The sequence below is a fragment of the Xenopus laevis genome, chromosome 1L, assembly GCF_017654675.1.
Source record: "Xenopus laevis strain J_2021 chromosome 1L, Xenopus_laevis_v10.1, whole genome shotgun sequence".
Lineage (NCBI taxonomy): Eukaryota > Metazoa > Chordata > Amphibia > Anura > Pipidae > Xenopus > Xenopus laevis.
Window position 1 is genome coordinate 30,627,859 of NC_054371.1, and position 25,041 is coordinate 30,652,899.

At 39.0% G+C, this 25,041-nt stretch overlaps 1 protein-coding gene across 2 annotated transcripts in view; it reads left to right on the plus strand.

Annotated features, from left to right (window-relative positions):
- LOC108698045 overlaps positions 1–25,041 on the plus strand; it is a 62,375-nt gene that overhangs the window by 6,775 nt on the left and 30,559 nt on the right. For both annotated transcript variants that reach the window (XM_041588166.1, XM_041588160.1), the window contains exons 2-14: positions 3,560–3,742; positions 6,872–6,969; positions 10,523–10,582; positions 13,196–13,285; positions 14,199–14,287; positions 16,196–16,341; positions 16,708–16,811; positions 16,901–17,026; positions 17,374–17,565; positions 19,801–19,947; positions 21,002–21,127; positions 23,588–23,680; positions 24,663–24,782. In XM_041588166.1, coding sequence (XP_041444100.1) covers positions 3,560–3,742; positions 6,872–6,969; positions 10,523–10,582; positions 13,196–13,285; positions 14,199–14,287; positions 16,196–16,341; positions 16,708–16,811; positions 16,901–17,026; positions 17,374–17,565; positions 19,801–19,947; positions 21,002–21,127; positions 23,588–23,680; positions 24,663–24,782 — 1,574 coding nt within the window. The remainder of the gene's footprint in view (positions 1–3,559; positions 3,743–6,871; positions 6,970–10,522; positions 10,583–13,195; positions 13,286–14,198; positions 14,288–16,195; positions 16,342–16,707; positions 16,812–16,900; positions 17,027–17,373; positions 17,566–19,800; positions 19,948–21,001; positions 21,128–23,587; positions 23,681–24,662; positions 24,783–25,041) is intronic.

Consider the following 25,041-nt stretch of genomic DNA (forward strand, 5'->3'; position numbering starts at 1 on the left):
GTGTCAGAAGTGCGTAATTAATTTGTAGACTGGCTCTTGATTGTTAAAGGGGACCTAAAGCAAAGATTAATTTTTTTTTGGTAAAATTTGGTGCAGACGCAGCAGCTTTGTTTCCTAGCGTTTCTCTGCTATTGTTTCACCCCCCTTCTCTCCCAGTGTGTGGCTAGTATTTCCTCCTCACAGTTGTATCACTTCACCACTTGATTCATCCTTTAATGAGTTATTTTTTGTAGGGCAATTGTTATTATGTTGGTTTGACTGGCTTATTCTTCCACTTCTTCTTATTCTTGGCACCCCCCATTTTCTAAAATCTCCACACCTCTTCGTCCTATAGCAGAGCAGGTTGATTGTGCTTTTCTAAGAGATCCTGCCCTCCGTCTTTTTTGGGGCGCCACTTGGAACATCCCAATTTTTCCACTGACTTTGACAGGGAAGATTTTCAAATGGCTGCCACTCTCACAGCTTGAAGCTACCCTTACCAAACCTGAATCACATAATCATAGGGTCACTCTGAATGAAACAACAACATTTGGATGCCCAAAAGTGGGAGGAGCCAAGAACAGGTAATCAAATTTCACCCATTGACTGAGAAAATGTAAATTGCTGCCACTCTTACCAAATTTGAATCACATAGTCATTGAGTCATCCCAAATAAAAAGGTGATATTTGTTGGATACCCAAAATTGGCCAGAGCTTCGAACAACCAATGGAATTTCATCCATTGACTTTCAGTGGTGAAATGTAACCTATTCTCACAGTATCAATGTCAGGTGCCCAAACTCTTCACGGGTGCTCACTAGGTGACTGCAGTTTTAGGTTTTAAAATGTGGGTGGAGCTACCAACAACCAATCAGATTTTACCTATTGATTTTTTTTACTATTTACTGAAGGGAGTGGAGTGACTAGGTGGCAATAATTTAAGGTTTGAAAAAAGTGGGTGGAGCCACCAAAAGCCAATCAGATTTATCTTATTGTTTTTAATGTGAAAATTTTAACTGCTGCCATTTCCACATGTTTAACACCAGTGTCCCCAAACTTTTCACAGTTGGTCATTGGGGACTAAGGTTAAATGGTAGAAAAAGTTACCAGTTATCAGCTAATCTGAATTCATCCATTGAATTTCATTGTTTTACAATGAAAACACTCTCATTCTCACACTATTTATGCCAGGGTCCAAAACTTTACACAGCCAGTCACTGGGTGTCTACATGTTCAAGGTTAGAAAAAGTAGGTGGAGCTGCCAACAGTCATCACATTTCTTTCATTAATTTTAGTGGGGAGTATTTAATTGCTGCCATTCTCCCAAGTCCCTTAACTTTGCACAGTCAGTCAGGCCCGGACTGGCCATTTGTGAATTCGGGCAAATGCCCGTTGGGCCGCTGTCTTTGGTATGTAAATGGGCCGCACGGGCCTCTCTGCACAGCCTGCTGTCACAAAGTTATTTCCCGGCTGAGAAGGAGCATGCGGGAGCGCTGAAGGCATGCAGCACGGATGAGCTCCCCACCGAAGCGCTGAGCCAGAGGGAAATGACTCGGGACGGAGATGAGCTCTCTGATACAGAAGGTGGCCTGGCAGACTTTTCACAGAAGCAGAGGGGTCGGCCTGGGCCCGTTGGCGGAGAGCTTGGGACAGCTGCGGAAAATGAGCCGGGTGCGAGCAGAAGATGTGGGTCTGGGAGCAAATCAAGTTCCGCATTAACGGCTTTGAATTGCCTGCAAGCGGCAGGGGCAACAGGCAAGGAGCCCCTCAAACCTCTCACTTTCATCCCTCCGCTGCGGCTCTGTGCTACGGGCAGCGATGCGCTCCGTGGGAGAGTTTGGGGATAACAGCCCGCGCTGCCTGCTGGCTCGGCACAGGGAGAACCTGAATCAGATCAGCCCTTTGGATGGGCCCGCTGCCTTCCTGGACATCGTGGCACCCCCCTACAACCCGGCAAATGGCAGGTATTGTCATTGCGATCAGCTGCTGTTTCCACCGCCGCCCCTCCCGGGGAAAATTGATGGGCCTGCCACCGCCGGCCAACTCTGCCAGGGGAGGCCGTTTGTCTTTGGCCAAACAGACCAACAGTTTTCCCTGAGGGGATCCCACCAATCTCCTATACATATCTCCTATCCATAGGGTCTCACAGACCTCAGCTATGCAAATGGACATTACAGCCAGACCCCCAGTAGAGCCGCCATGAGTTTAATTTGTGTGGCCCCTACAAGGCATATACCGGGTCTCACTGCACAGACCCCTCTACTATAAACAGGCTAGGGTTTTGGCCCTCTCTGGCATTTATAGGGGTTCCTGAAGCCTCATCAGAAGGGGCCTAGGTCATCCCAGTGCACATAACTCATCTGCAGGCTCTGGTTGCCCCTCTTCCACTTTAGGAGTATGGGTAAAGGGTTGGCCAATCACCAGTCCATACAGACTCCACATGTTCAACTGATGGTCAGTTTGTTTGCTACAGAAAACACAGCAGTTGGCCCTTACAGGACCTGAAATTATTAATCTTATGGGCGCATGTTCATTTGTAATTCAATAACTCATATGCCTGCACTGGGGTGATCTTCATACCTTAAGTCTACTAGAAAATCATATAAACATTAAATAAACCCAATAATCTGATTTTGCCCCCAATAAATACTAATTATATCTTAGTTTGGTTCATGTATAAGCTATTGTTTTATTATTACAGAGAAAAAGGAAATAAATTAACATTTGGATTATTTGATTATAATGGAGTCTATGGGAGATGGCCTATCCGTAATTTGGAGCTTTCTGGATAATGGGTTTCCAGATAAACAATCCCATACCTGAAGTGGGCTGCTTTAATTTTTTTTGCCAGGGCTGCTTTTTTCTCCCAGTCCGGCCCTGCAGTCAGTCACATTTCAAGTTTAGAAAACTGGGCAGGGGCAACAATAACAGATCAGAATTTACTTACAGACTTTTATTGGTTTAAATTTAAACTGGTGCCATTCTTCAGGGTCCCCAAACTTCGCAGAGTTAGTCACCAGGTAAATGCGGTTTAAGGTGAGAAAAAATGGGAGCAGCCAAACAGCAAATCCCATTTTACCTTTTGACTTTCAATGAGAAAATTGAACCTGCTGCCATTCTCACAGTATGCTCTTCACAGTTAGTCACTAGACTAGACTGCAGTTTTAGGTTTGAAAATGTGGGTGGAGCCACCAACAGCCTATTGAATGTTATTGATTTCATGTTAAATGCTCATACTATTTATGCCAGGGTCCCCAAACTTTGCAGAGTCACTGGGTGACAATAATTCAAAGTTTGAAAAAAGTGGGTGGAGTCTCCTACAATCAATCATATGTATCTCACTGATTTTAATTTAGAAATTTAAACTGCTGCTATACTCACGCGGTTAACACCAGTGTCCCCAAACTTTTAACAGTTGGTCACTGGGGGACAAAGGTTAAAGGTTATAAAAACTGGGTGGAGCCACCAACAACCTATCAGATTTCACTCAGTGACTTCACATGTTTTTCAAACCAACATGAAGTTTGTTCTCAAACTTCCTTTTCTAGTTTAGAATCTAATGCTTTTTCTTTCTTTATAGAAACCAGTTTTGAATTCCACAAGCTTAAAGTGTGCTATGAAAGCCTTTTCGATAAGGCAAAAGACACAATTGACCAGAATACTGACATAGGAGCTGATCTATATGTAGCTGCCGAAACCATTAAGTCCCATTTAGAGGATTTAAAAGGACAATATACAAAGTTTGCAGTGCTTTCACAAAATGGTAAGTCTAGAATTCTTTTTGTGCTTCATTCTTTTTCACTTTTAGAAATAAAAGTAGTTAACTGCATTAAAGTGACTATGAAGATTTTCATTCATCCAGGTCATGGTATATCTAGTATACTGTAGGTCAATCCAAAAACAACTGGACTTGCTGAGTAATCAATGAAGACGTTTCACTATTCATCCGAGCAGCTTCTTCAGTTCAACTGACTGGTGTGTGAAGTTCTCGGCACACCAATAGAAATAACCGTCAGGAGACACATAGTAGGCAAAACATAGTCATCCCATATCTAGCTGGAGTGTCGGAGAAACTCAGGAGGATTTTTAACAAACACCATGTCCCTGTGTTTTTCAAACCTAGCAACACACTGAGACAAAAACTGGTACACCCAAAGGATCCAACCCCTAAAGAAAAACAAAGCAATGGGGTATACGGAGTCCAGTGTAGCGAGGAGGGCACAGATCTATACATTGGGGAGACAAAACAACTGCTCACCAAGCGAATGGCTCAGCATAGGAGGGCGAACTCTACAGGGCAATACTCAGCTGTCTTTCTACACTTAAAAGACAAGGGACACTCCTTTGAAGATAGCAAGGTCCAAATATTGGATAAAGAAGACCGCTGGTTTGAACGAGGCGTGAAAGAGGCGATTCATGTCAAGGTGGAGAAACCATCCCTGAACAGAGGCAGGGCCTTCGACACCACCTGTCTGCTACATACAATGCTGTTCTAACATCTGTTCCCCGGCGGTTTCAGAACACTTCACACATCCATTCATGCAACTCTCACAAGTAACACCGCTTTCTAGGAGTTGCATGACACATTGGATAATCCTATCACAGTAACTACACAGAATCAACACCTCTGTGAATTTCTTCAGATGTCACCTCTTTGAAGAGTTACAATGTGCCATTGTGTTTGGATTAGTGGAAGAGTTTATATGACGAGAACTTCCCACACCAGTCAGTTGAACCGAAGAAGCTGCTCGGATGAGTAGGGAAACGTCTTCATTGATTACTCAGCAAGTTCAGTTGTTTTTAGATTTACCTATACTAGATATAACTGGATTAAACTGATGCTTAACTATCTTTGTAATAATTCAATCCTTTTTCAGCATCTTTCTAAATATAGTTGTGTTTTATACAAGTGCACAGCTTGGAGGGAACATTGCTTAGTTTTACTAATATATGGTGTAAACAATTCCATTGCAAGGTGTCAAAATACTTTTGAATATCTAACATCATGCTAGACATTCACCCCAGGATACTAAAGCAGTTTTAGCTTTGTGATGCCAAACCACTTCACTTTATTTTACAAAATTCTTAAATATCTGACATGGTGACAAATTGCTAGTATGGTGCTGTTATTCAAAAAGGGACCCCCTCTCAGTTGAAAACTATAGGCTTGTTAGTTTGACATTGGTGGTAGTAAATATTTTTGAGGTGAGAAAGTACATTTAGAATGACTAAACAAATGATTATGTGCCAGCATGGTTTTATGTGCAATAGTTCTAAACTGTCTAGGTGAGCAGAAGCCTAGACATTGGGATGGCAGTTGATGTGATCTAGTTAGACTTTGCTAAAGCGTTTGATACAGTGGCATAACTACAGTGGAAGCAGACCCCCATGGGGTGAGCAGGATCTGCTTCCTCTGTAAGGGGGCCCGAAGGTGATCCTCGATGCTTGTGAAAGCATGGATAATGGTGTATTTTTTTGTGTTGCAGGTAAGTCCCAATTGTATTCACTCTGGGAGGGTGTCATGGCCCTTAGTTATGCCTTTTAATATCAGGTATCAAGACAGATGAATCAAAATTCAAGATGGCTTCTATTGTAAAGGTTGATTACAAAATTTTAAGACAACCACCCCACCAAAGTCTGTTTGCTCAGGTAATGAATCAGGGTTCATTAAAAAGGATCTATAAAAAGTCCCCCCATGAAAGCTGATTGGAAAAGGTGAGGGACACTAATGATAATGTTAGCTAGACCAAAATCCCTAACAGGAGGAAGCTAACATATAGTAGGAGTACAAATGAAAATTATATTTTACAAAAATTTACATTTATATAGTGTAGAACAAAGATTATATATGGTTTTTATATAGTGAGTCAAGTAATTAGGTTGGAAGGAAGTGCTCCTAAACCTAGGGGGTGGGACTTTTAAGATTATTGCATTGTAATTGGCTAAAGAATGGAAATTAAGAAATTTGTAAGAGCCCTCTGAGCATAACTTGGGCCAGAGCTATGACTTCATTGTATTGTAGGGTGCAGAAAAAAGGACAATGTTGATTGGGGTTGATTAGATCAAAGATTGCCAACAGACAAAGGAGGAGAGGTTAGAGGTCTACAACTCTATAACAATAAGATGTATAACTGCCTTTGTAATGAAAGATCAACTTCCTTAAAAATTCTCATTGATAACAAATGTTTTGAGTTCAGAGATTTGAAAATTTTTGCTTAAATGGGTGTCTGTGAAGCAGGAAGAGGATTTTTTCATGGCGCTTGGTGAAAAGACTCTGGGTTAGTGCAGTTTTCTCCTAACAGGAGCACTGGCCCAGGGTATCAGGTAAGTGAATACAATGGCTGGAGGGGTGCCTAACTTTGAATAATAAAGAAAATACAGTGGTGTCAATTATTACCCCTAATCAGACTCTGTAGCATGGTGGAAACGAGAGAGGAATGGTTTGAAATCAGATGCTTTGAAACAAATTACTGAGCTGTGGTAAGTCTTGGGGATCTTTTTACAATGTCCCAGGCTCAAGTGCTAAAGGGGAGCAAAATACTCCCATTGCAGGGTCTGTGGCATTAAAAAATCTGACGTGAGTTGCAGAAAGTGGCACTGGTGGATGCAAGGTATTGTCTACCACATTCCAATAGAAAGCTACAGATTAGTATTGCTGGGCTGGGCTGAAACTTATGGGTTCGACAGATATTTTCCAATACATCAAACTTCTAGCCATGTCAGCTCCCTCTGATTCCTCCTTCAACTAAGAATGTTACTTATTTTTCTAGTCACACCGACCCTGCCCTCTCCAGTGATAGTGTAGGGCCGGGCACTATTACAGATTACCTGCTTGCAACATATATCTATCGCAGTTTTTTTGGTTTTACCCATATATTCTTTGATATTTTAGGAAAAGGCAAGAGTTTCATCCTTAACCTGCTCATGCTTCTCACAGCAGACAATGAAGAAGAATATAGGGAAAACAATAGAAATCTAAAACTGCCACAGGTTTGTATTTAAATTAAAAACATCATTCTAAAATGTTCTTTTAAAAACAAAAGAAGGCTGTCTCTGTTTTATGGTATTTATTAAATCTGCATTTATTTTACTTTCCTGCCTTGATGGCCTGCTTATTGAGTGCTTGCTCAAACATACGCACTTGATTCCGCTCCCCTAGCTGAAGGCTCAGGGAAGTGAACCTGGGTTTCCTTGTGACTTTGGTGAGTTATGAATATATTTTTATATGTTTTAATCAAAGAGGCAATGTTGCGGGCCAGACTGGGCCCATAATCATGCCTTAAATAGATACCAACAGCAATCTAAAACCAAGTTCCCATTAGTTTGTCTGGTCTAGCTGATTTGGTGAATGCCATTAAAAGCGGCCATTTAAAAAAAAAAAGTCACCTGCAGAAATTAGTTTTCTGGGAATAACATCTGGTTTGTTTTTAAAAAGGTGCCAGTATCACTTTAATCATAATTTTGTTCATAACATATTTTTAAAAAACGTAAATGCAATAATTAAACCATCCATCGTGTTAAGTACTATTGCACATACTTTATATCCAGAAATGATCAGTGCTGTGAGGTAAGCAGAGAAATAAACAACAGAAATATATAAAAAGTTATAGTGTAGTATTTTAGTTTTAGATTCTTTCAGCCCCTGTGCAAATTTCAATGGAAGTGTGTTCAGTCAGCTTGGGCCCGGTGTCTGAGCCCCACCTCGGGCCCCCCCCAGCTTAGTTGCAAGATCCTTGTAATGTTAACCTAAACTCTGATGCTCCCCCATGCATACTGTCCCTTACCCTGGCCCAAACCATTAATTTTCTGCTTGAAGCTGTAATGGGAAGACAGGGAGCAGTTTGGGGAGATGGCCTACAGTTCTACAGGAGTAGGCTTGTGTCAGCAGGGCCCACAAGGCCTGGGGCCCACCGGGGTTTTTACCGGCATCCCTCTAGCCCAGTCTAATGGTGAGTGTGTTCAAAGAACTCAGGTTTAGTTGCCCTTTAAAAATGCACAAAGTTCAAAAGTCAAGAGATTTCGTAATAAGTGTGAAGTCAGTGATCTAGACCTCTCTCCTCGGAAGTAATTAAATGTACTTCCAATAAAACCTCATGCTACAAACTAAAAGCTTTTAGTAAAAGCTTTCCTTGGCACATCGCTCATAACATAAAACCTTTAATTTGCTACAAATATATTAAAAGTAAAGCGATTACAATTGTGCTTTTAAAATCTATCACCTCACTGTTTGGTGTTGGGTGATTAAATGTAAAACTCGGGAAGAACCTATTCATGGTTACTTAGTTACTGAGACAAACAAAGTCCTTTACAAAGGGCAATGGTCAGGGCAAGCTGCAAGCAGAGGCAAAATCCAATAAACAGGCCAAGGGTCAGAACTAGGAAATCCATTACAAAAACTATGGAACTGTTCAGGGACTCAAGTACTGGAATAGGAATGCTGGAACCATGCCAGAAACTCAGTACTAATCTGAAACTATAGATTTTCAGTAGATTATATTTATCACCTTTATTATTGTTTTAACCAAATGGATTAAGGGAGTATTGGTTGCTACTGGTCCTTAACAATGCAGGGTAGTGATGAGCCTTGGATATTACATATTTCACCATCTGCAAATTTTTTTTGCGAAAAATTTTTTGCGATAAAAATGTTGCAGAGACAAAAAAAATCACCATAAGAAAAACTGCCCATTGACTTTATTGCATTTGAACAAAAAAGTCGCATAAGACTGTAAGGGTCAGGGCACATAGGCAGATTCAGGGAAATTAGTCGCCCGGCGACAAATCTCCTCTTCTTCAGGACGACTAATCTCCCCGAACTGCCTCCCCTGCCTTCCCGCCAGCACTCGGCGTGGTTCGTTTTCCGAAGCCGTCCAAAGTTGCCTCACAAGGAAAATGTAAGTAAATGTATATATACAGTGTATATACACACACAAGAGCCATGCATTTCCTGTAAATTATATCCTTATAAATCGTGCTTAGTGATGTCATTGCTTATAATCAGAGCTTAGTGATGTAATTTCTGTCATATGACTCACTGAAACTTGTGTATTATAATAAAAATTACACCCTGTTGCAAAATATGAGGATATTAGAAGTCTTATAATATTTTATAATATCCTGATATTTTACAAGAAAGGGGTAAGTAACTAAGTATCTAATTATGTATCTAAGTTTTTACATTTCTCTGTTGTCCCATAAGTTTAGTGATCACTTCCTGTCACATTTTAATACAGTGATTGGAAAGGGGTGGCACTTCTTTGGCCTCCATCATTCCGACCCAGGGGTATGTGTCTTGGTGTCAAGATGGCCCGTAAAGTGTTCTGTCCTAGAGGGACAACCCTTATAGTAAAAGTCAGGGAACAGGCACCATGTGAACGAGGTATAGTTAGTTAATAGGTCTAGCTTTTGTCAGGAGTTTGTTTTAGGAATGTAAGATAGAAAGGCAAACTAAAAAGAGGAGTTTGTCCTCTTTGTTAGCAAGGATTGTTTGTTGGATGTAGCTTTCCCTTAGGCAATGCCTGCAATACTGGAATGGACCACAGTATTGAAGAGGGATGCAGGTTATATCTACTCTTTGTAGAGAGCTCTGTAGAACCAGGGCTGGATTTACATTACAGACTCCCCTAGGTCCGCTACTGTTCATTGCCCCCATCTCCTCCCATTTATTTGTGCAAATTTTCATCTGGACCAGAGCAATGGGGACTGGTGCATGGGAAATTAAAAAAACTATTGTACCTGTGCATCCCCAGTGTTTCTGAACCAATGTGGGTGTGGTTGGGCAGCATGCCGCCCCCCTAAAGTACTGTCACCCTAGGCCCGGGCCTTGGTGGCCTCTCCACAAATCCAGGCCTGTGTAGAACACCATTATATTTATCTGCTATGTAACCTGAGCTGTTTTTAATTTGAATGGATGCCCCCATCAATACACAGCCGCTTCTTTATATAAATAATTGAGTGTTACCTAAGCAAACACACCAGCTTTACCAGTGCAGGGAAACAATACATCATATTTTTATTACTTTAACACTTTCACTTTTTGGTATTACTGTTCTTCTAAAATAAACTCTATGGGAGATGGACTTCCCATAATTTGGTACTTTCTGGATTGCAGATTTCCAGACAAGGGATCCCATACCTGTTCAATTCTAATATATATATATATATATATATATATATATATATATATATGTGTTTTTTCATAACACTGTATTATCAATAATTTATCAGTTACTGTACATTTTGCTACGTTCAACCACAGTTTTATTTGCACTATGTATTCTCTTAATCAGGCAATTATAGTCTGATCTCTTACTCACAAAACCAGCAGTCGCTTCTAATTTCCCTTTTTGCTATTACAATCCACTTATCTTGTGCTCCTTCTTTTATAAGGAGTTAATGAAGCCTAGAAAAAAACATGAGCATATGAACAATATTACATTTGAACAATAGGAAGTCCTCTAACATAAAAACTATACTTTTACTTGATGTTTTTTTTAATATATGAATGAATATATGAATGTCTTTTCTCCTGTTCAAACTCTAGGCTATTGATGAAAACAAAACAGTGGAAGAGATAGAAGAAGAGGGTGATCTGCCAGATGTGGTAACAAACTGAAAAAATGTCTCAGTTTACTGTTAAATTTAGTACAACATTTGTGTGTATTTTTTATATCATCTGCGGCAAGATACAATAAACAGTGTCGGGCCCAGCTTCCTATGCGGGCTAGGGGCGCCCAAGATCGGCACCCCCTGCATGGTTGCATGCACATGCAAGCAAGATGACAGTGGTGCATGGAGTGGGGAAAAGGTGCATACCTCTGCAGGCACTGGTTTCCCCTTACCAATGGCCAGAACTAGGGATACACCCTCCTATTATTGGGCCCTAGGCACATGCTTCTTCCACCAAGCCCTAGTTCCATCCCTGACTATAAATATAATGAGCTAGAAAGCTAAAAAAGTCTTTCTTTTAAATGCATACCTCCTAAAGGTCCTGTGTTTTTGGGGGGCAGTGGTGATTTTTGTGCCTATAAAGGGGTGTGCTTTCGGTGAAGTAGGTGGAGCTTTTAGAGGCCTGCGATTTGTGTGAAAACGGCATGTCTGGGGACGACTGTGGGTATGGAATAATTGATCACAAATTTGAACTTTTAAATGTTGGGAGCAGTGGCGTAACTATAGAGGAAGCAGAGGGTATGCTTCCTCTATAGCCAACAAGAACCCCCCTTCCCCAGCCGCTCTCTTACTTTCGGCGGGGAAGCAGAGCGTGACGGCACGGGGTGGCTAATGAGTCTGGGCACAGGAGTGGGCAGCGTCTGGACAGGGAGTGGGTGGGATGCTGGGGATCGGAATGCGCTGGGCCCCTCTGAAGATATTTTTGCAGGGGGGCCTGGCGCACTCTAGATACGCCACTGGTTTGTTACTTCGACAGTATATACTTTATGTACCATTTAGGTCAAGATTTTTGCTAAATTATGAAATCAAGGAAAAAACTGATAGTATGTAATGAAGTAATTACTGAACTCGTACTAATAAAGCAAGATCTTTAAAAACTCATGGAAAAATGTGCTGCTTTAAAGTGAAGCCTTACAGATGCAGTTATGCTAACATGGGCACAGATGCTCATCACTATTCACTAAAGGTATTCTGTACTAGGTGCAATGAGAGATGTTAGGACTATATAACAGGCCTGTGGTGGAGGCAGGTGGCAGGTAATAACAATTCTGTATAGTAAGCAAGAGGTCTTGGCAGGCAGTAAAGAAGAGCAAGTCTGTGTAGCAGGCCAGTGGGTCAAATAATGCAGATCAGATGAGACAAATAAAGTACAAGGATAAGAACAAGGCAGGAACTCAGAGGTATTATATGGCACAACAAAGCTAAATTATCCGACCACAAGCAGTAGGAGAAGGCAGAAGGAGGCTGGCTTAATTAGCCCCCTAAATGTCTGTATTTATTTATAAAGCACCACAAAGCATAGGCCAAGAATGTGTTGCTGCAGAAGAAAGTGCTTCATCTAGAATAATTTTTAAAGACATTAAAAAAGTATTTGTGAAGGGGCTTTCCTGATACAAGATGGTAGAGCATTTTAGAGGTGGAATGAGAAGAGCTGTATGCACAAATTGTATTGTCAGTAGTAGATTATACTGAGCTGAGCACAGATTGATTCTGGGCAATTGTTGCAAGCTGCCCAAAATATAGCTGAAGCTGAGTGCAATAAAAAATACAGGCAAAGAGGAAGAAATACAAAATAAGGAAAAACTCAAACTACAGCGGGTCTGCCAGGAAGAACACAAACCTGTCAGTATAAGGCCCTTGACTTTAGGTCCAAGCCCTAACAGGTCATTATATTGTACTTCCATATAGCTGTGCTAAGTTACACCCATCAGCCTATTGATGCTGTGGAACACTGGAACTATTGGTGGGTCCAAAATCCAACAAACACGTCACATCTTATAAGGAGCCTAAGACTGAAAAAAGTCAACTATCACCATTATCACCCTATTATTTGCCACTGTGCCTTTTGCACAAGCTGTAAGACAAAAGCAGAAAATCCAGGGACTGAGGAATATCCCAATAAAATATCTAACTATACCCTATTGAGGCCTTGATAGACTTGCCAGTCTAATAAACCTAACCATTAAAAAAAAACTTGCTCCTGAGGAAGGTATTCGTGAGGTATTCAAAGGAAGAAACCATGTGAGAGTGTAGGAATTCCCCCATCGATGTTGAATAATAGTAAGAAAGTTGAAAGCATTGCTCATGAACTAAAGCAGCAAAAAGACCACATGATATTTTACAGCATTCATTGTAAACCTGAGCAGAGAAAAACATTTTATTTTCTTTAGAAGCATTACAATTCATATATATAAGTTACTGCGTATCCATGGGCCAGTCATTCTTGTTAAAATTAGTCACGCCATTAAAGGAGCGTTTCATCTTTTAGTTACTTTTTAGTGTAGAATGGCTAATTCTAAGCAATTTTTAAATTGGCCTTCATTTTTTCTTTTTTATAGTTTTTAAATTATAATCCTTCTGACTCTTTTCAGATTTCAAATGGGGGTCTGTATCATCTACAAAGTTAATTTAAAGGTGAACACCCCTTTTAAAAATGAATACTGACCATGATTTTATAGTCATGCACAATAAAATAGTTTTGCATTTAATCATATCCATGAAGATAGAACAATGCCTAACTATAATATTATATTTTATCATACTTTAGGTAAAAGATGTTCTAACAATAACAGTGGACAAAACAAAATTTGCCAGAGCTGTTTTAGATCCTTTATGCTGTAAGCTCCCATGGGTGAAGGTAAGGTCCCATGATTATCTTTCACTGAACTGCAAAAATGATCACTTGGGGATTAAAAAAAAAGTTAAAGAATCTATTAATAAAATCAATAAGAATACTTTGTACAGTTTAAGAGAAATGTTCAGTGTAAAAATAAACTGGGTAAATAGGCTGTGCAAAATAAAAAAAATGTTTTCAATATTCAATTCAATATTAGCCAAACATGTAATCTATAAAGGCTGGAATGAACAGATGTCTAAAATTATAGCCAGAACATTACTCCCTCATTTTGCGACTCTCTAAGTATAATACATACTGAACAAGCCCTTTAAAGGAGAAGGAAAACTACGGAGGCATTGCATTGCTAATAGATTAGCTGCAATAGTGCAAGCTAGAATGCTATATTTATTCTGTAAAATGATTTAACATACCTGAGTAAAAAGCTCTAGAAGGTCTCTGTTTGTTTCGGATAGGAGCTGCATCCTCTCTCCCTGCTCATTTATAGCTCTGGACTCAGTTACAGCACAGAAGGGGGGAGAGAGGAGCAAACTGAGCATGCACAAGCCCTAGCCCTGGAGGTTTAAGCAGAAGGCAGGAAGTCTGATACAGAAGCCCATGTGTACACAATAGAAGGAAAGAAATGTGGTGTTTCTTTTGACAGAGGACTCAGAGCAGCATTACTTTGAGGGTTTACTGGTGTATTTATATAGACCTTTTTGATAAAGCTTACTTAGTTTTAACCTTTCCTTCTCCTTTAAGGTTCTGATTCTAGACAATAGAGATATTAATTATAAAACAAACATAATGATGTACTGGCATTCTTACATATATGCATTGTGTAATTTTTGTATAATCTCAATAATCTCTTTTAGAATTAGACCAAAATTACTGAATTATAAATCTTCGGCCTTCTTCAAACCTACTTTTTTTGCAGAATATCCAACAATCAAAATTGCTTTCAAATGTGGATAAATATTTTTCGAAAAAGAGAAGAATAGATATAGGACCCTACATACTTGCAGAGTAAGTCTGGAAATCTTTCTTTGAGAAAAGTTTAGATTGTTTTTAGATTGTCTAAATATAGACTCATTTCCTTCTTATCATCGTATGGTATAATGTCCTGTTAAAGAGAAGAGACTTGAACACCTCAACAGAAAATACATCAATAGCCAAAATGATGATGTAGTCTACACAGAAGAATTAGTACTGAAAGTCAGAAAAACATCTCACGTTTTATCACGTGAAAACTTTATTGAAGTCTATGGAGAAAAAAACTGGAACTGAAGTTTTTTCTCCTCAAATTGAATCTTATCCATGAGTTTTCACGTAATAAACCATGAGATAACTTGTTCTCTCAGAATTAAATCTGGCCCATTAAGAGAAGTTCATTGGAAATAGCAATTCTGCTCAAAAAAGTTAAAGGGAAAAAAAAGATTAAAATGTAGATCGATAGTCACACCAATAATGACCATACCATTAAGAAGCTTTAAAACCCCAAAAAAGGACAGGCTTTTCTGAAGAAAAAAAACAGGAGTCAAACTTATTTGGAGGAACTTAAAAATAGAGAAAAAGATTAATTACAAACCATCGTCCATATAACTTAAAGTGGTTGTTGACCTTTTAGTTAACTTTTTGTATGTTATAGAATGGCTAATTCTAAGCAACTTTTCAATTGGTTTTCCTTATTTATTTGTTATCGTTTTTTAATTATTTGCCTTCCTCTTCTGACTATTTTCAGCTTTCCAATAGGGGTCACTGACCCCATCTAAAAAGCAAATGCTCTGTATGGCAACAAATGTGTTGTTATTGCTACTTTGTATTAATAATTTTCTATTCAGGCCTAACCTATTCATATTCCACTCTCTTATTCAAATCAATGTATGGTTGCTAGGGTTATTTGAACCCTAGCAACCTGATTGCTTACATTTCAAACAGGAGAGCTGCTGAATAAAAAGCTAAATAACTAAAAAACACAAATAATAAAAAATTAAAACGATTGCAAATTGTCTCAGAATATCACTCTTTACTTCATACTAAGGGGCCCATTTACTTAGCTCGAGTGAAGGAATAGAATAAAAAAAACTTAGAATTTCGAATGTTTTTTTTTGGCTTCTTCGACCATCGAATTGGCAACTTGACCTTCGACTTCGAATCGAACGATTCGAACTAAAAATCATTCTACTTTTCGACCATTCGATAGTCGAAGTACTGTCTCTTTAAAAAAAACTTTGACCCCCTACTTCGCCACCTAAAACCTACCGAAGTGCAATTTTAGCCTATGGGGAAGGTCCCCATAGGCTTTCTAATGTTTTTTTGGTCTAAGAAAAATCGTTCGATTGATGGATTAAAATCGGTAAATGCGGTAAATCCTTCGAATTCGATATTCGAAGTCGAAGGATTTACATTTGGCAGTCGAATATCGAGGTTTAATTAACCCTCGATATTTGACCCTATGTAAATCTGCCCCTAAAAGTTAACTCAAAGGTGAACAATCCCTTTAATCATACTTTGCTATAATGTATGCACAATAAAATGATTTATTTTGAGGGGTGTGTTTTCACAACAATTTTTTTTAATTTCATTTTTAATTTCATTTTCTAGTCAATTGTAGATCAAAGAAGCTTATAGATTCAACATTTTTGGTCATTATAATTGACATTTTTCTGTACATTTACCTTCCAATGTTGTTCTAATTATTATAATTGGCAAATTTATTTGCCAGGTGCGAATTTGCGGCAAATTTGTGCGATTCGACGCCAGCGAATAAATTCACTAAACGCCCGTGAAAATTCGCCCCTAAAAATTCGGTGGCGTCAAAAAATTTTTTCGTTTTGCAAATTTTTCGCTGTTTCGCAAAATTCGCAAATTTTTTGGCGAAGCGAAACAGTGCAAATTCGCCCTTCACTAGTTCTAATATATAATATATTTCAGGAAGGAGATTGAGGGAAGCTTTGAATCTACTACAAAATGCATTATTCATCTGCGATATGGTACGCTTTACCAAATAAGGGTGAATTACTTTACAGAAGAAGAACTTCAACAGCAACTTTTTGAATTAGTCACTTGGAGTGAAGGAGGTAATTACCCTTTAAAAAATGTAAATGGCATTTTCTAATTTGATTCTTAATTCTCAGCATTTTATAACTGTATTGGATGTTCCTGACTATTTTCTTAGAACCGATGAACTTGTATGTATGTACAGTATAATTGTAACAATGCTGACCTGGAATTCTCAGCTGAAGTAATCCACTGGAGATGTATCCAGATCTTCTCTTTGGAATTCAACTACAGTTAAATAGACATACGCCCATTCTTTTAGAAGTTGATTTTATATCACCTCTTGCTGGAGCTACACTGCTTGTTGATTTGGTGCTTCCACCAAATCTGACTTTAGCCTGACTATAATTACATATGTTATTCAAAAAATAATACTCTCATTGTAGATAGTTCAAATGAAATAAACGAATCCATAAAAGAAAAAGCCAAGGACTGCTTGAAGGCTAGATTTGGAATTCTAACGGACTATGATATTCCCAGTACTTTGCAGGTACCATTTTTCTATTGAATTAATTGCAATTGTGACCACATCAGAGGTTCTACTATTTCTGAATGTGTTCCTTTATATGAAAATTGCAGGAAATGGAACAATTTCAGTCCCCTGAAGATATTTTACTTTCTAGAGAAGTAGCACAGTTTGCAGGAAAAACAGAACTGTATATTGGAGATGGGAAAGATGCCCAACATGACCGGCTTGCTATGAAGGTAATACATTTCCCTCGTATGTTTCTCTGTTTGCAAATTGGTGATTGTTCTGCCCAATGCTTTTGTTCACAAATTAACAAATCCAAACATTCCTGTTATGTGTTGTTAGGGTCTTACTAGCTGTACACCACTTTCTGGGTGTCACTGAACCCTGCAACTAGAAAGCATTTGAAATTTTGGGTGAAAGTGATAATAAAGGATAATCAGCAAACGTTAAAAATACTAATGTGTACAGCTTTTTTCAATGTAATTTCACAAGAAATGACCTGTGTAATGAAAGATTTGCATAATTCTATTTCTATAATGATAGTGATTGTTTTATTTGGCATATAAAATATTATTAACAGAGTATTCTAAGGCAAATGACAACTTCTCAAGAGGGAGATGATGAATACAAAAAGAAAATTGCTGCTGTCAAACAAATTGTGATTTACTTGCCCAGCAAAATATTATATGGTGGCAAAGAAATTCTGGAAATGCCGGGAACAGATGATTCAGACCCGATGGCAATGAATTTCATAGAAACTGCTTTGAATGAGGTGGGTATATGATATATAATCTTTCTATATGTGTCTCTTTATTAAGTCTTGTTTACAAGATTCTCTGTTGATTTTGTTTGGACTGGACCATCTTCAAATCAGAAGTAATATTCTGTTTTTGTGAATCTATTTTTCTTTTTGATTTATCTTTTCAGAAATTCTCTTTTAAATGGCACTGGTAACCAGCAACAACATTTGTTTAAAATAATAAGATATAGCACCAGAGAAAAGTATTGCCTAAGCTAGCACTAGCTACTTTTTATTGCTTATCTTTCTATTCAGGCCTTCTCCTATTTTTATTCCAGTCCCTCAATCAAATCAGTGCATGGTTCCTAAGGTCATTTTAACCCTAGCAAGCAGATTGCTGCAATCACAAATTGGAGAGCTGCTGAATAAAAAGCTAAATAACTAAACAACATATAATAAAAAATAAAACCAATTGCAAATTGTCTCTCTACATCATGCTAAAGGTTATTTTAAAGGTGAGCAACCCCTTTAAACCAGTTTACAGTCAAAATATACATCTGAATAGTTCAAACTCACATGTTCATAGTTATCAGTTTCAAACTTATTTGCAAACAGGCATCTCTAGAATCCATGGAGTAGCATTCCAAGTTTGTAAGGTTGAAAAAAAGACACAGGTCCATCAAGTTCAACCATTTAAGTCTATATATAACTGCTAGTTGATTCAGAAGGCAAAAAAAAAAACATTTGAAGCCTCTCCAATTTGCCTCAGAGGGGGAAAAATTCCTTCCTGAATAAAAAATGTCAATTGGACCAGTCCCTGGATCAACTTGTACTATGAACTATCTTCCATAACCCTGTATTCCCTCACTTGCTAGTAGGAGTAGGTGGAGTAACTATTGCATCAACTGTGAAGGTTACATGGGGTGCAATGATGTCAGAGCATTTACTTTCAATGGAGTGTGATGACAAAATTGCTCTTACTTTCATTGGGGTGACACAGGTGATCTGTGAGTGACCTCAAGGATGACCTGTTGCTGGTCATGCATAAATTCGTACATAGGGGGGCCCAGGCCCCCCATAATTATGTTCCTGTCACTGATAGAGGTGAGCATTTGTGCTGTTGACAATGTACAGGACATTAACGTAGTACCGTTGGATTCCCTTAGTATCCCAGCTATTTTATATATATATATATATATATATATATATATATATATATATATATATATATATATATATATATATATATATATAACCAGGACACTCCTGCAATCAAGCAATACAAGGAGTTCAGTTCTCCTGCTGTAAACTCTAATATTAAAGATGAGCTAGCTTGTTCTTGTGGGCATAATGTGAGTGTATTCTGGGAGCACAAAGAGATGCATCTTCAGGCACAGTGCAAACAGTTATGGCACTTTGCACCCAATATTTGTCCTATGCAAAACAGCATCCTGGATTGATGGGGGAACATATCTTTAACTAGGGTTAATTATAGGCCTCCTGAAGTATGTTACAAGCACAATTACAGTGGGGTAGAATGCTGTGCTGTTGGTTTGAAATTTGAATTCCCTTAGCTTAGAATTTCATATACATTTCATATACAGAATTAAGTCCTCAGGATCCTGAACAGTATAATGGACAATATTAACTGTGTTTAAAAAAAATAGACTGCTATACATTATATTTCTAGGTAATTATGGGACTGAATTACATAAATAGATAAAAAAAAAAGAACAGCATGTATTTAGTGGTCTAATTAATGCCCAGTATGTAGGACGAAATCTGTAGGGAATCTATGCATTCTACCCCCCCACTCATGTTGGAGGTGGGAATCATTAGATTTAGTGATGGGCAAATTTGCGCGTTTCGCTGAAAAATTCGCGAATTTCGTGCGAAATTCGCAAAACGGCGAAAAATTCATGAAACAGCGAAAAATTCGCGAAACGGCGTCTCGTTTTTGACGCTGGCGCCAGTTTTTCAGACGCCGGCGTGAATTTTTGCCTCGAATTTTCGCGGGCGTTTCGCGAATTTATTCGCTGGTGGCGAAACGCGCAAATTCGCTGCGAATTCGCGCCTGGCGGATAAATTCGCCCATCACTAATTAGATTAAAGGAGGGGGTCCTTATATATAGGTGTGTTTTCAGTGATAAACTGAAATAAGATTATGCTTTTAAATGGGGAGAATGTTGAATAAATAGTAATGGTAGATATATATGTGAAACTATAATCTGCATAACTGGTATATACATATATTTATTTTTTCTTCAGGTGGATGCAGTCATTGTTATCAGTGATTTTGCTTTTAAGATTGCTGAAAAAGAAGTGAAGGATATGCTGTCTAGCAGTGATTTTGTAAAATCCTGGAAAGAAAACCCCTGCAATCATAAACTCATGCTCCTTGCATATCCAGAAAAGGTATGACCATGTCTAGATGCATATAATACACAAAAGCCATGAATATCCTGTACTCCTTATAAATGGTACTTAGTTATGTCATCAGTTATAATTAGTGTATAGTGACATCATCATGTGATGTAATTTCTGTCACATGACTCACTGAAACTTGTGTATTATAATAAATAGTGTACCCCTATTGTAAAATAAGAGGATATTAGAAGTCACCTTGGAGTTACATTACCTGTATAAAAGCAGTCAGCATTTGGCCTCATGTTACCACATTTGGGCTCATGCTTTCATATGGTCATGATCATGGTACCACTTGGTGACTAATATCCTTATATTTTAGAACAGGGGGCACTTTTTTCACTATAAATGCACACATTGATCCTCTCCCCTCCGGTGTGCGCGTGGGTGTGCTCTTCCGGGTTTTATGCGCCAAGCGTAATGATGTCATTGCGTTTTAGTGCGAAGTTTGAATATTTAAAGGGGCCTTGGGCCAAAACTCATTGCCCATTGTTAGGTCATTATTATAGTACCTGGGTGTGCTTATTCTGTCTGTAATCTCCTGTTTTGATCCTTGCCTGTCTGATTATCGCTTGAACGCTGCCTGAACTCAACTCTGCTTGATTTGACCGTGTATGAACTCTGCCTGGACCGACCCTTTGCTTGCCTGACTACTGCTTGAACTCTGCCTGAACCGACGCCTTGCCTGTCTGACTACCTCTTGAATTCTGCCCGGACCGATCCCTTGCTTGTTTGAACCTGCATGTATTCGGTAGCTGATATACCTTCCATTCAAACTACAGTGTACGATCTGACCCCTTTGCTTGTCCAGAACTTCTGCCTGGCGGCATCTGAGTAGCTGAGTGCTCCTTGCGAAAGCCAAAAGGTGGATGCTGTAGGTTGAAGACTGAGCCGTGATCAAGAATGTAGCACTAGTTCTGGATTTAGGGAGCCAATTGTGGCATTCAACTACTCCCAACAGTAGTTTTAATATCTTTAGGTTCTCAGAGAGCATAAAAGTATATTATAGTATTCAGTAATTATATTGTATTTACAATTTTGCCAGAACCAAAGGTGGCAATTTGGAAAACATGACACAGAAAATATTAAAAAATTGGAAAAAGAAGAAAGGAAAAAAAGAACAGAAGAGTTGAAATATATCAGCAAAATTCTCAGGATGGAAGACATGATGGTAGGATAAATTAAAATATTATTGTAGTACTGTATTATACAGCTGTATTCTTTAAGAGCTAATAATGTAAACGTGTTAACAAATTTTAATAGAATATACTAAGCTACTGTATAGGACAGACAGTATCAAATACAAAGTTAAGTATGGGGAAGTATTTTAGGGTATATTTATGATTAAAGGGATACTGTCATGGGAAAAAAGTTTTTTCTCTCAAAATACATCAGTTAATAGTGCTGCTCCAGCAGAATTCTGCACTGAAATCCATTTCTCAAAAGAGCAAACTGATTTTTTTTATATTTAAAGGGGTTCTGTCATAATTTTTATGAAAAGAGCTAGAATGTTAGGATGGAACTGCTTTCTGGCAGGCTGTTGTTTCTCCTACTCAATTTAACTGAATGTGTTGCAGTGGGACCTGGACTTTACTATTGAGTGCTGTTTTGAGATCTACCAGGCAGCTGTTATCTTGTGTTAGGGAGCTGCTATCTCGTTACCTTCCCATTGTTCTGTTGTTAGGCATTCATTTACATTAAGTAGGAGAAACAACAGCCTGCCAGAAAGCAGTTCCATCCTAAAGTGTTGGATCTTTCTGAAAGCAAATGACCAGGCAAATTGGCCTGAGATGGCGCCTACACACCAATAGTATTGTAATCCATTTTTGGCCACCCCCCTGGTGCCAAGGTGATACATCACATACAGTAATTCTTACCGATGCAGGTCCTGAGTCCCCTTTGCTAAGTGAAAGGTACTGGGAAACTCTTCTCTGGCAGTGCCTCCCCCTAATGGGATCCGGGAATACACCTGCGGATAGTCCCATTAGGAAAACATTCACACACACACACACACACTTTATTATATAAAAATATAAACTTTATACAAAGAAGTGTAATTTTAAATGGGAAGTAAACTGTGACATTATACACATAAATGCATTCAAAGCATGACCCACTACCCTAGGAACTTGTTGCTCTCCAGTTCTGCTAATTCCGTGCCAGGAAAAGTCCTGCAACTCCATTTTCCCCAAAAGAGTATCAGTCCTAGGTAGCGCTACCTGCCCAAATACCTTTTCCAATGGAAAGTATTTGCTCCCATGTGGCAGGCACACAAACAGCCTGTTTCTCCAAACAGGAGATCGCTGGATCCTCATCCTTTCCTACCCCTTCCCTCAGGTAAAGGTGGCCATACACGGGCCGATAAAAGCTGCCAACAGACCGAGTCGGCAGCTTATTGGCCCGTGTATGGGGCCCCCCGACGGGCTTCCCCGATCGAGATCGGATGGGACTAAAAATCCCGTTGGATCGCGGCCGCATCTGTTCGTTGATGTGGTCCCGCGATCCGACCGCCCTTAAAGCCACCGTTAGGATCCCATCGTTGGGCCCTAGGGCCCACGATCGGATCAGCCCGATATTGCCCACCTCAAGGTGGGCATATCGGGGAGAGATCCGCTCGTTTGGCGACATCGCCAAAGGAGCGGATCTCTCCTTGTATGGCCACCTTAACACTAACTCCAAGGAGTCACACAGATGGGTAGTCTCAAACAGAGCTGACAGGCATCCACAGCGATGAAGATTCTTTATAGGCTCCAGACTCTCCCAGTCGAGCACATCACTTGCTTGATCCATTTGCTGAACTGTAGCTCCCAGTACTGTCTACAGCACGAGCCTTTAAAGTCCAGTGTCTGGCATCAATCTTCCAGAACATCAGGGTCCAGTTATTCCTGAGACCACACAGGGCATAGCAGCAATAGGGTGTGTCTCTATAGCCTGAGGTCTGCTACTGCAGCACCCCAGCCGACGATCAATCTATCCTGCATCCAAATCAAGATCCAAATCAAAATGGATGTGTGAGCACATGCCAATCTCCCTTTATATTGGTGCACAGCGACACCTCGTGGCTGTCTTTGGGATCAGCCATGCTGCACCAATCACAAGGGCTCCCTGTATATACCATGAGGCTCTGACTGAAAAGGGGAAATTTAACCCTTAAGGCCCCTACAGTATTAATTTCAAAAAATACACTTGCTGGTTCAGGAATGACATTTTATTTTGTAGAGTGCATTATTTGCAGTGTAAACAGTGTAATTTAGAAACAAAAACGACATCATAAAAATCATGACAGAATCCCTTTAAGCTAACAGACACCTCCTCCATTTTGTAATATAAAGGCAAAGCAACTGCCAGTAATCTACAGCATTAGAAACAGTGTGATACGCAGATCATTCTACAGGACAAGATGAGATGTAAAACCCAAGTTCTTGCGGCTGTAGCTTAATTACTTATGGTCCACAGTGTGAAACGTTATTTGGCACACACAAACACAAATGTTAAAACATTCAATGAACCTGGTGGGAACCATCTGTATCTAGAGTCATTCCTAGGTATCCAGGGATCCAATAACCCTGCTTCTGGTCCTCTTTTCAATAATATTAAAACTAAATAAATACTTACCTTTGTTCTTTTATAGGACTCAAAAAAGAAGGAGTTAGAGGCAAGCATCATTACAGCCTATATATTACCTGTATTGCACACTTCAATTCTTGCACAACCTGCAGATAAGGTACCAGATCTTCCTTATTATTGTTAATTGAAATATGTTGTATATATGATTCATTGCAGAGAGTAATAACGGCAACACATGGAGCTGCAATGTAACTCTCCCATGTTTCAAAAAAAAATCTTTAACTTGTATTTATTTCTGCAAAGAGGCTTCAGTCCAGTCCATGGTAAATAATTGGGACAGGTGTGAAATGAAAAGAGATATGGACGAAGGTTGTGGTTTAATTCAATCTTGAAATATGGTCTTCTTTGTTACTGCTGAGATAATGATTAGAAGCCTTTTGCTGCCCCTAGTAGTTAGTCTGGATGAATGCCGTGTTGTAAGGCCCAAGCTGGCCCATTTGGGGGTTATTGGGATATAGGTTTTTACTTATTTCTTAATTCTAAAGGGCATGAAACATATGTGCGTCACTTTGGTTACATTTTGGACAGTTGCTAAGCGGCCATAGCTTTAGCTTGTGCACATGTTTTTTAACTAAAGTGGCTATCCATGGTAGAACTGCAACAGTAAGATGGTTATTTACTAAACTCCGAATGCAAAGATTTTTTTTATAAAATCGGACTTTTAAAAAAATCACAATTTTTTTTGGAATTTATTAAACCCAGAGGATGGGAAAAGTCAGAATCTGAAAATCCGGCATCTTAGACCTGTGGAGGTTGCATATAAGTCAATGAGAGAAGTCCCAATGATTTGTTGATGTGCGCTGGGTTTTTGGCAATACCCAGAAGTTTTCTGGCAAAATTCAGAGTTTTCGGTTGAAAAATCAAAAAAAATAGTAAAAATCGGATGAAAAATCCGAAAGAATCGTGAAAATCTAATTTTTCACAATTTTTTCTGATCTTTTCCTGCAAACAAAATTTTCGGGAAAATGTATTAATAAATAAGCCTAAGGTCTGAGTTTTTTTTTCCAGAAAATATTTAGATAAATTCGGACTTTGATAAATAACTCCCTAATTGTTTTCTTCATTTGTCTTTTACACAGGGGAAAGAATATAGGGTCTTTCAGGAAAATGAAGCATTTTTGCAGTATACTGGCATCAGCAATCTCATAACTATAATTGATTCCTTTGTTTCATCAAGACAACAATCAACCACTGAAAAGGTAACATACTCTTATTATTTTCTGTACCATTTTTTTTATACAAAGGCAGTGTATTTTAGGCTGTTCAGTTTTGTATTTCTATCTTGGCCCTGTCAGTAAATGCTAGCTTAGTTTAGCAGTATATTGCTACGTATCATTTGGTCCCTAGCTATGTTGAGGAGGACTACACCTTTATGCTGCTGCAATTCGATTAAGGATGCCAGAGTTTCTTAAACATGAGCAAAAAGGTTAATTTAGGAAGCACCACAGGCTTCTACTC